Here is an 11,880-nt window from a genome sequence, read left to right on the forward strand (position 1 = left end):
GTCCTGGAGATGGAATAGTGTGTGAGTTCAACCTGAAATGTTTGTTCTGTTTTGCATCTCTCCCCCTTCTCTGTTTATGGAGGGACAGAAGGGGTGAACTTTTTGAGTAAAACTTGAGGTTTTTGGTATAGGCTGGAAGAGCTAAAAAATAGGGAGTCAATAAACCTGGCTTTGGAGGAAGAGCCTGCTCTAACTTAAAGTGGACTAGGCTTCCACTGGCCTTCCAGCTATAAGCATTGATTAATAGTCTGCTATAGTTAAAGCACAGTTTTATTGCTCATCCATGAAGAGCATGGACTCAACAGTCATGCTGATAACAAGATTTTAACATCAGCAACACCCAGAGTATTCAAGTACAGTGCAACTGGGATTTCTGGATTAGTTCTGTTTTTCAGTAAAGCAGACTTGTATTCCTCTCTGATACAAAGAGGAAAACCCCTTCTTTCACTAAATGCAAAAGCTTCTGTGAGTGACATCTGTAAAGCAATGTGAGTGTGACAGCTAGCTAGATGTGGCCCCTTTCCTAACACAGCTCTTCAGAAACTGACTAGCTTGTGAAGAATGGCTGCTTTCAGGGTGCTTTACTGGTCCCTCTTGAGTCCCTGCTAGTGGACAGCAGGAGCAGTACTTCAGTTGGTTTAAATATGCAGTCTTGAGATGGGTGACTCATGTAACTTAACAGGGTTTGACTATGGGACATAATGCCTTTTATAGCAGAAGTTAATGGGGTATATAAACTGTCAAAAAGCTGGTGTTGCCAAAGCTTTCCTTCTCACACTAGCTACCTCTATTATTTCAGTAAAAGAAAATATTGAAAACTTGCAGCTTCAGATGCAGATGATAGTTTTAGAAGTGGTATCTGCTAGGGGGCTCAGCCAGCTGAACCTTCAGTCTGTTTATGCTAGCTTTTGTACTTAAAAAAAAAAAAGAGAAAAAAACCACTAAATTATGTAGTAACCATTGGCAGTCAGCTGACTGGGTTAATCCAAGTTCAAGGGTGAGTTGCTGTGTGTTGGAAATCATGTTTACATCTAAGGTCCACACCATCTGGCAGATTTGATTAAAGCTATCTTACCTATTGCTGAGAGCAGTAGATCCCTTTCAGCACTGTCCGTGGTCAGTAGCCTCCATTTTGAGGTATTACCTGGTGCCGAGAATCCCTGCTGCACTAGAGGCTTTTGTTACTGGAGCCTTTTCTCTTACTTGGCCCTTAGAAATGGAGGCCTGCTACCAGTGTATTTGTTGCACGCAGCATTTGCTTTTCTGCTGGCAATGCAAGCGAAATGAGGTATTGCATGTGCTCAGGAAGATTATAGTTAAATATTTAAAAAAAAAAAAATCCTCAAACCAACAACCAGCTGGTCAGAGGAAGGTGCTACCTGGTTAACAAAGTTATAAGATCCTCTAATAGTGTGGCCAAATGGTCTTGTGGGAGGTTATTCTTCTGTTAACAAAGATCTGGTTTTTATATGAAAACTTACAATTTCAGAGTTAACATGAAGGACAACTATGGAAGTCAATCAGACAGGTTGAGTAGCTTGTTTTGCCCCAACTACTGTCTTCCTGCCTCCAGGGATATTAAGCTGTCTGTGAAAACTTTCAGGGCTTGTCCCTAGTTAAGTATTTCTTAACTTGCAAGAATAAGCACCTTTGGACCCTGCATCTCTTCTCACTCTCCCACAGCAATTTTGGCTGGTACTAGAGATGACTTGCAAGGCAACACCCAATTGTAGTCAGGACCAGCTCTCCAATGGTGTGTGACCAATTGTGGGTATCATGCTCTCCCATTTTCCCCTTGTCTATGCAATAGCACACCTGAGTTATGTGGCTGCATGATGAACACATTCCAGGGCTGGACTTCCTTTTGCAGACTACAGTAATTATGCAGCTGGACAGAAGACTTAGGGGTAAGAAGAGGAAGGCCTAACAGGCAGGTGCAGGAAGTAGAATCAGTCAAGAGCTGGTGATGTTACAGTGCAGAGGTGTGAGAGGCTGTACCAAAAAGCAAGCTGTAGGATTTGAAGGTGAGGAGGAGTGAGGCTTGACTGAGAAACTTGTGGTATGAGTAGTTGCAGGGAGCAGCTAGCATGGATTGCTGTGTACAGGGAAGTTGAATTTTGTTGGTGGGAGTGGGGTACTTTTGGGGTTGGGATGCAGACATGCATACTATGTCAGTACAGGAGCAGGGGAATGTGGAGAGGCAGGAAGACTTAATGTTCCCACCTCTTTTGGATGGAGAGTAGGTGTTGTGGAGTGTTGGCTACTGATCTTACAGCAGAGTAGACTCTGAATCTCAAAGATGCAGGGATGGAAGAGCTCAGCATGTGGAGGCTGCACTTCTGAAGATAGCTACATTGGGAGGGAAAATGTCTTATCAACAGGGAGATGTAATGCCAAGTGTACTTGAAGTTACAGGAACTTATGAAGACTTTCACATAGGTTTATAAGCAAGAATGCTGGTGCAGGACGCTCTGCTTGCTTGTTAAATAAACCTGTGACCAGTTTGTGTGCACTCTTGGCTCCTTACATGCATGGCTTTCTTTAATGGGGGGGAATAGCTTACTAGAATCCAGTCTCAACTTACTGTGGCTTACTCATGCACTGCAGAACCAACCACTGTGTACATGTGGCAGTAACCATATTGCTTTCACTTAGCTGTTGCTGACAGAACACTCATGCTGTGGTCTGTTAAGCTGGGGAGGATAAAGCAGCTATCTTTTATGTGCATAATCTGAAATGAAGTTTATATTAACTGCTTTCCTGAAGTTTGCATTGCCATAAGAGCAAAGTTGAGGAATGTTGAAATAGCTTGTACTTGCTTTGGAAAAGAAACTGTCAGAAGTAGCTGATGGGCATTTTCTTCTGCCTGAGATACCTGTTTGCTTCTTGCTAGCATGCAAGTATTTCTTGCTTTTAATGTCTTTCAGTTCTGCTCGAACATCCACTTTTTGACCAGAAAACATGCTTAATGGTGTGTGAGGAGCCCTAAATTCCAAAGAACATTGTCCAGAAATGATTCATGTGACCAGGTCCATCAAACGGACTCGAAGCTCTAAATACGTAGTGGGTGTTACTTGTGTAGTCTGTATGTGTAGCATTGCTTTGGCTAGTGAAGTTACATGTCAGTTCACTTGGCAAATGAGTAAAATAACTACCCTGTGAGCTTGCTCTAGAAAACATGCTGTAGAGTAAACAACACAACATCATTTTGATGTTACTATTTATTGAAAAAGGCATCAAACTGGAGGACTGTACAAAGGTTAGTGCCCTCTTCAACTTCCACAGAGGAAAGTCTGTACCAGAAGAAAATGGAAGTCTTCCTGCCAAGGCAGAAATGAGAAAACGGGTTATTAAAAACCATAAGGATCATGTTCGGGGGTAACACTAAACAGAGCTGCCAGAGCTGAGGATCATAGGGTAGATGAATTTCTAGCTTATGTTTCCACAATTAAGTGACTTGAGGTAAGTGAGCGTTGTGATCCTTTCTAATTGCAGAATTGTAAGACACTGGCTGATGCTAGCACTGATGAAAGCAATTCACAGTGAAGCACTTACATGATGGTAGCCCCAGTTAAGTGAAGTGTTTAAAGAGCTACCAAAATGGTTAGTGTCTTAAGGCTGAGAGCAGACTAGCTTTAGGATTAATCTAAATTGTTTCAGAAAGGAGGGGGGAAGTCATTAATATGTTCAATTCTTTTTCTATAGTCTGAATTTGAGGCAGAACTGAAATCTGCTGGTGAGAAGCTCATAGTAGTGGATTTCTCTGCCACATGGTGTGGACCATGCAAAATGATCAAGCCCTTTTTCCACGTAAGTAGCCTTTCTGTTTTTATTGGCAACTATATTAAAGTCTATACAAATGTTTTTGTGCTCCTTGACAGTAGCATGGAGGAAACTTCCTTTTGCCACATGTGGCTGCCAGCATTTTCTAGAAAAGGAAAAAGTCACAGAAGTATCTACTTTGAGACTATCGAGTTAAATAAACTGACCTTTGATATAGCTGGGATGTGGTTTAGCTTATGCTGTCCTAATGCTTACATTCATCTTGGGTCTAGAGGTGATGCAACTCTTACGAACCTAAAGAGGTGGGATATGGAGTGGAAACAATACTTATCCTTCTGTACACAGTTACTGTAATAGCTCCAGCTGTGCTTAGGTGTCAGTGTTATCTCCTGGTAAAGTATGAGAAAGGCTGTAAAAGAAGTCTTTTACCTATGTCTTGGCATATTTGAATCTTCTCTGTGGGGAGTATGTTTGAACAACCCTTTTCCAGGTATTGGAGCAGAAATTTTTTTATTTTCTCTGGTCAGTAATATAGTAATACCTGCTTTAATATAATAAGGCTAGTTTCACTGGGGAGTAAACAGCACCAGCCTTGCAACTTATATGACTGTGTCTTTTAAAATAAAGCTTTTCTACAACACTAACTTCATAGTTTTTTTTTTCATTCTAGAGTTTGTGTGAGAAGTACGGTGATGTGGTGTTCATCGAAATTGATGTGGATGATGCCCAGGTATGGTCTAAGAAGCAGAGATAGGGATTTAGTGCTTACACTAAAGAATGAATTTTTAGAGGATACCTGAGCAGAACAAACTGCCTTGGTTATCTGCAGACTGGAAGGCCTATGGCAAGTCAGATAACTTGGAACGCTGACCCTCTACTTCTGGAGGGAGTGTTAGTCTAAGGCCTTGAGCTGCTTTGATGCAATCTTGCCTAAAACTAATGGCTCACAACTGTCTGGTGGTCCGTCTCGTCTTTCCACTGCTCTTGGCACTATGTCTTGAATTAAGTGCAATAAAATGTCTGCTATATAGTAGTTGAATAGGTACTTGAACAATGTCAGGTTGAAACACAAGAGTTGCTGTAGGGCTCTTGAGCCTTACAAATAGTCATCTCTGTTTTGATGCAGAGGTCTGGTTTTTTTCCCAAACACATACAAGTATAGCAAATGTGGTTTTGCTGTTACCTGAATTAAATGCTGACAGAAGGATTTTTCAGGCTTACTTCAGGGAGATGTTAACACTGCACTGGCTTTGCTAGTGATGGACTACCAGAAGTGCTTTTGCTTCATTTTGAGCAGTAATGGCTTTGCCCTATCACTTAAACAAAAGGCAGCTAGTGGGTTCTAAATTTTAACATTTTTAAGACATGCACGGCTGAAGGTTGTTTTCTGTTCCTTCCAGGATGTTGCTACACACTGTGAAGTGACGTGCATGCCAACGTTCCAGTTCTACAAGAATGGAAAGAAGGTAGGCTCTGCTTTTCTGGAACTGGAACAGGCGAGGTAAACACTTGAAAGAAGATGGGGAATGTTAGACTACATAGCCTCCTTTCTCTTGGGAATATATCTTGGCCACCACTGGCATTAAGACACTCCTGAGAGCAAGCTAGTTCATCTTAGTGATGCAGCAAATGTAACATGGACCAGCAGTTAACTGGTGAAGCAAACCCTATTGGTCACAGGTAGTGAACTAAGTTAGTGTTACAGGTAGTCTTATAGGCAGAGCTTCATGAGAGATTAGTGGGGTTAGATGTCCATGTTAAGACTTTTGTCTGTCTAGCACCGTGCTTTCTACTGATCTTGGTTAGTATTTGTGCTTTGGATGCAGCTCATGTTCAAGCAGAGATATGACTGTATGTGCATATGGAATCCCACCCAAACAAGTCTCCAACATGTGGTTGAATGTACACACAGCTGAAACAACTGCTTGGATGCTTTTACATAGAGGCTGTCACCTGTGCAGTAGAGGTTCTGGGTCCTGTCCTTGTCACAGGACTGAACAGAAATCTTGTCTGCTTTGCCAAGAGGTGGATGAGATGCAGACCATGCTCTGACAGCATAGTAGGCTGCCTGTGCAGGGTAGTTGTGAGTGGCCATGTGCCTGAACTAAAGAATTGCTGAGCTAAGTGCGTTATCTGAAGTAAAGCAATACCTGGGTGGAAGTTTCATGGCTGAAGGCAATGGAATTGTGCCTTGAAAAGTGAGTGTCAGATGTTGGGTGACCTTTAGTTCTATTCAGTATAGCACCAGATCATGACTAATGATGAACCTTTGATAGTTTTCTCAGGGTAAACTTCCACTGCTTCATAATGTAACTGGAAGAATTGTGATTATGATGTGACAGTATGTGGAGATGTTATGCTTAACCCTGTTGTGTGGCTGTCTATTTTGGATGACCTTGGCAGTTCCCTGGAAACATGAGTATTGAACAAGCAATTTCATAGCCTGTAGTGTAGTCTGCTCTGTACCTTGCTTCCCTTTGTCTTTCTGCTGTGTAAGTTGCAACAAGGACAATTTTCACAGGAGAAGCCAGGCTCAGGGACAGATCATTTGGAGCAGTCCTTCCACAATTTGATTGGTAGGGGTCCTGAGCAGCCCAGGGTAGCTTTGATCTACCTCTGCTGTGACCTCCAGGGTGTCTACAAGCCTGCATTGGAGTCTGAATCAATTGAGACAGGATCAGTTGTCTTTTCCCTTGTTTTATGTGTAGAAGGCTCCTGCAGTGGTAGTCTGGAAGTGATTTTTTTTTTTTTATAGGCTCCTGTCTGAGTTTTTTAGTTGAGTGGGAGATGAATATACAAACATCTGCAGAGTACTTCCTGTTTTGGGGATGAAAAATTTTTAGTCATAGCAGAGTTGAATAGGTGTTTGTGCGTCTGGATGCTATGCAACTAATGTTATGATGCATTGAATGCAACAGTTCTAAAAATCAATCTCTCTTTACAGGTGCAGGAGTTCTCTGGGGCCAATAAAGATAAGCTGGAAGAGACCATTAAAAGTCTAGTCTGATCTCCAGCTGTGGAGACACTGAAGCGTGACTGCTTCGGCTAAATTATAGCCTGTAACTTTTCTACTTAAAAAAATCTAAACAAGCTAGCGAGATCAAGGGGATAATTTCCATGACTTCACCTATGTAAATGAGTACAATAAAGTGTAAGTTCTTCACTTTTGGATATTGCCCGGTGTTTGAATGAAAATGTGAGGAATTTTGTAATGTCATCAAGGTGTTAGTTTTTGCTGTGTTAAATGAGTACTGTCTGGATAAAAAGACTCTTGTCAAATGCAACCTGATCTATTACTGCGGGTGGAAAACTGTATTGCACGGGATAGCAAGGACAGTTGCTTTAGAAGTCTGCCATCTTATTCAGGTGGTAGTCACCAGGCTGTAACATGAAAAGTGGCAGTCTACAGAATGGGGAGCTTAGGATTGCTAGAGAAGAGGGTGGTCACAGGGTGGGATAGGTTCTTGATTTTTTTTGTTCCCTTTGAAATTTTAAATATAAATTTAAAATTTCTTTTTAATGTTTGCCAAGTTTGAGTTCAGACATTGAAGCTAAGAGTTCTCTTATCAGAACGTAATACCAATCCTACCATGAAACTAAGGTAGGACTTGGAGCTGCAGCCTCTTCAGTTTTGCCTTGTCATTGGTGTACGTATTAGGGGCAGAGTATGTTCAACCTCTGAGTTGGGCTGCTTTGTTCCTAGGCAATAGTCTAGAACAAATGACTGAAGAGGTAAAACTTGTAGTGCCTTAAGCCCGGGATAATTTAGATTTATATATTCTTGTCACTTTCATTTGACTGCACAATTGCATTCTTGGAACATACAGGACACTTATTTGTGCTCAACAGTAAACTGGACTCGGCACTCCTCCAAACCTGCATTGGGTTCTCTAGATTAATGCTGACCTGCCAGCCTCTGTATACCATTCAACTGATCTTCCCAGAGTTACCACACAGAACTGCTGTGTTTTGCCATCATCTCAAAATTACTTTCTTGCTGGCCTGGGTGTTGTCCTGGATAAGAATTCAGTAAATTAAAGAAGCAGGGCTGTAGCTAGCAGCGATGCCCAATGCTGTGGTTAGAGGTAGGTGAGCTGTGCCACTCTTTGAGTATCACTGATGAAAAAGCAAGACTTCCTGCTATGTATGCAGACAGAGTGGAATGAGTGAGCCTCTTGTCTTTGTGGTAGGGAGCTCATGTGTGACTCAGACTTACACTCATTTCACAAGCATGCATGAATTTCCTGGCTCTTGCGGACTGGGGGCCTTCGCAGCTTGCTGTGTATGTTCCCTGTTTGAAACAAGATTTTTCTAGTCCAAGAAGTGACCACACCCTTTAGTTGGGAATGAGCTGTCAAGGATCTTCTTGGATGTAAGCTCTGGGTTGTGATTTTGCATGTCCTTCTCCTTGCATAATGTTTTCTGTGCTGCTCTGGATAGTTGACTGAGGAGTACAGCTGTGTCTTTAGAAGTCTATTCACACAGGTAAGTGGGAAACCACTACCACAAGTGCTGCCATGGACAAACTTGTGAGGAGAGAATGAAATGAAGCTGGAGCAAGAATGTACCATTAACATCACACCATCTGCAAACAAGCTTTGCTTTTAAAAGCAGTTCCTGGGTGGCCGGCTTAGTCCCTCTGGGCAGCAGCTGGGAGCAAGAAAGGCTTTAAAAATCCAGGTGAAAAGTCCAGGTGAAGTTCTGTAGCAGCCCCTAAAATCCAGCTTCATCTTTAAGAAATAAGGAAGCTACTAAGATCTGCTTCAGCGTCAAGTGTTTCTCTGAGGTGAGGCTGGACTGGGTTGTTGCAGCAGAGGAAAAGTGCAGTTAATGGAAAATGCTGCTCATGTGTTGCATTTGACTTAATGCTTTTGCTCCTTTGATAAGATGCCACTCTGCAATAGCCAGGGAAGACCCAGGTGACAAGTGACTGTAAACTCAAGGTGGGATTGGGAAAGATCAGAAAGGCTGGAATAACTCTTGTGCTGAAAGTGAGGGTCCAAAGCGATTCTTAAAAGTACAGTGAGTCTTCAGCTTCCTGTGCTGCAGTATCTGCCTGCTCTGAGAACTGGCGTGTAAGCACAGTGTGATTGGAAATGCCTTGCACAGCCTTATTTGAAAGGACATGTTTTTAAGGCTTGGCTCTTTGAGGAATATGCAGTGAGGATCTGTGTGCTAGGTGAAGGGAACCAGCAAGCATTCTCTTTTCAAATATGTAGTTCTGCCAGAATTTTTTGAGTGTTTGAAGTTGGTCCTTGTCACTACAGGTGATGGAAAGCAAAGCCTAATGGTTATACCTAGCTGCGATATGTAGTCACTTCCTACAGTGGGCAGTGCCCCTACTGGGAAGAGAACAACAGTTCAGGGTGAGAACTGGGCTGAGTTTCCCAACAGGCAAGAAGAGGGGGTTTCAGCCTTTAACAAAGCCTAGATATAGCAAATGAAGGTTTTGCCCTAAATGGAATGGGCACAAGTAGCTGGGGTAAAATCCTGGGCCATGTGCCCTGCCACACGGGCATTAACTAACCCTGGAGAGCTCAGTGGGTGTGGGGTTTTTTGCTTGCTTGGTTTTTAGGTGGAGGAGTGAGACCAGAATTACCATATGCCAGAGAGTAGTGCAGCAGAGTTGGTCTTTCATTGAGCTCTGTGATCTGCTGTTTGCATGAACAAAGCTGACTGCTTTCATCCAGTGATCTGAAAAAATGCCTTTAAAGGGAGGTGGTAGATGGCCATCTGACTTGAATGTTTGGTAGAAACTTGAGGTACATCACAGCAAAGGAACAAGGTATAAAGGCTGCTTCTGGTAATAAGGGCTTCAGGAATAAGTTCTCCTCCCCTCAGGTGATGACTGCAGTCTGTTTCATCTGGCTATGGAACGGCTGGGATTTGCATCTTGCTGTCAGACCAGTAGAGCAAGATGTTTTTGTCTGCAGGCCTGTTACATAGCTTGCTTGCTTACAGTGGGCTGGCCAACAGGAAGAGAAGTACTTCCTTGAGCACAGCAATTAGAACACATGGCTGGAATGATTGGGCTTAATGAGAGACGGCTATTGTGAAAGGGAGGGCCAAGGGGTCACAGTGAGTGGACAAGAGAACTGTGGTTTTAGGTTGCAGTGACTTGGTGATGCTCCTTTACTCCATCCATGCATCTGAAACTGCAGACAGGCGCTTGGGGAAGGATTCTCTTAACACCTGCACATCTCTTCCACCTCTCCTGCAGCAGCCAGCGGAACTTCAGTTAACCATCTGCTTTTCATTCTTTTTTTGACCTGAATGAACTTAGACTTGGCTTCCTCCTCAAATGATTCCAGTAAGAGTATTTGTAATTATTCTAATGTTTAAATTCTTGCTGTTCATTCATCAAAACTAGCTGGATCTAGCAAACAGCTAGACAAAAACCAGCTTTTATTGTTTTACCAATGCCAACAAACTGGCATAGCAGCTCCTTTGTGCTGTTCTCTGTGACCTGCAACTCTCAGCCACCCGAGGAACTGGCTGGAGGAATATGCTGGTGAAACCCTTGCTAGACCTTGGTAGTGCTGGTCCCTGACCCTTGGTGAGGGGTGGGAGAGACTGACTGGTGGGCTGACGTTGGCTGGCTGCCAGGTGCCCATCAAGCCCCTCTGATCTCTCCCTTCCTCAGCAGGACAGGGGGAGAAAATGACAGAGAAGCTCATGGCTGGAGATAAGGACAGGGAGAGATCACTGGGCAGTTACAGGCAAAATAGACTCAAAATTAATTTATTGCAATTAAACCTCACCATGGTCTTCACCACAGACTGCAGGGGAATATCTGTTTTGGTGCCTGCAGCACCTTCTCCCCCTCCTACTTCCCTGACCTTTGTGCCTACAGGGTGGTTTTTCTCACATACTCTTGTTGCTCTCTCTGCTGCTGTTGTGTAGCTTTTCTTTTTACCCTTTCTCAAATATGTTATCACAGAAGGCTCAGCTTTGGTCAGCCATGGGTCCTTCTTGGAGCCAGCTGTCTGGTTCTCTCTGATGTGGCAGTTTCTAGTGTCTTCTTGCAGCCTTTTTTTTCTACCCATTACCAAAAAACCCCACTACCAAAACATTCCCATGCAAACCTAATACCTGGACATGCTGACAACAGGCAGTGCAGGATGGAGAGGGCACCAGGTCATGGCATGGAGTTTCTGCTCTTCATCTGAAGCAATAACTGTATACCAACTCTAGCCCAGCTGCTAAAACCTTTATCTGTAGGTCTTCCTCAGTCAGAAGACCAAGCACAAAGCTATGGCAGGAAGGAGTCTGATGGGGAGCTCTGGGGAGGCAGCGGGTACTGGGTTTAGCTGGGTGGCGGTTCATCCATGCCATGGCATCCTTATTTTCAATGGAAGTTTCATGCAGGTGAGAAGCATACCCAGCTAGGTGCCTCCAGATTTGGTAAGGATCAACTAGATGAGTTTGCGGAACTTGGAAAAAAGTCTTGTGGTGATAGTGGGGAGGCACATCCACATGAAATGCAGTTTTTCCTTCTGTGGAGAGGTAAAGCTGAGATAGTCCAGGCTGGTAGATGTACAAGGTGAAGCCATATGTTTACCTGCAGATGGTGAAGACAAACTTGTGACAGATGCGAATCCCCACATGGTGGCAGTGACTGTCCATGTTTATACATATACACACACTGGTTCTGGGGATGCCTTGTGCTTTTCTCTTGCTGACAGCACTGGGGTGATGGTAGTATCTCTGGGTAATAGGCTAGAGGAGAACGCATGGGAATCATAGCATTGCTAAGGTTGGATGGGACCTTTAAGATCATCAAGACCAACCATCAACATAGCCTGACAAAACCACCTCTAAACCATGTCCCAAACTGCCACATCTGCCCTTCGTTTAAACACCTCCAGGGATGGCGAATCCACCACCTCCCTGGGCAGCCTATTCCAATGTCTAATAGCCCTTTCAGTGAAAAATTTTTTCCTAATATCCAATCTAAACCTCCCCTGTCATAACTTGAATCCATTTCCTTTCGTCTGATCACTTGTCACCAGGGAGAAGAAGTCAGCCCCCACCTCTCTACAACCTCCTTTCAGGTAGTTGTAGAGGGTGATAAGGTGTCCCCTCAGCCTCCTTTTC

At 43.5% G+C, this 11,880-nt stretch overlaps 1 protein-coding gene across 1 annotated transcript; it reads left to right on the forward strand.

The window, feature by feature from the left end:
- Positions 1 to 3,660: 3,660 nt before the first annotated feature.
- On the forward strand, positions 3,661 to 6,951 carry TXN (thioredoxin; the record flags this gene model as incomplete). The annotated part of the gene is given in 4 exon segments (XM_009882125.1): positions 3,661 to 3,810; positions 4,454 to 4,513; positions 5,184 to 5,249; positions 6,728 to 6,951. Coding segments are annotated over 4 exon segments (339 nt in total), but the record flags the coding sequence as incomplete, so codon positions are not given.
- Between the last annotated feature and the right edge of the window lie 4,929 nt (positions 6,952 to 11,880).

The sequence above is a fragment of the Charadrius vociferus genome, unplaced genomic scaffold (assembly GCF_000708025.1).
Source record: "Charadrius vociferus isolate BGI_N301 unplaced genomic scaffold, ASM70802v2 scaffold693, whole genome shotgun sequence".
NCBI lineage: Eukaryota > Metazoa > Chordata > Aves > Charadriiformes > Charadriidae > Charadrius > Charadrius vociferus.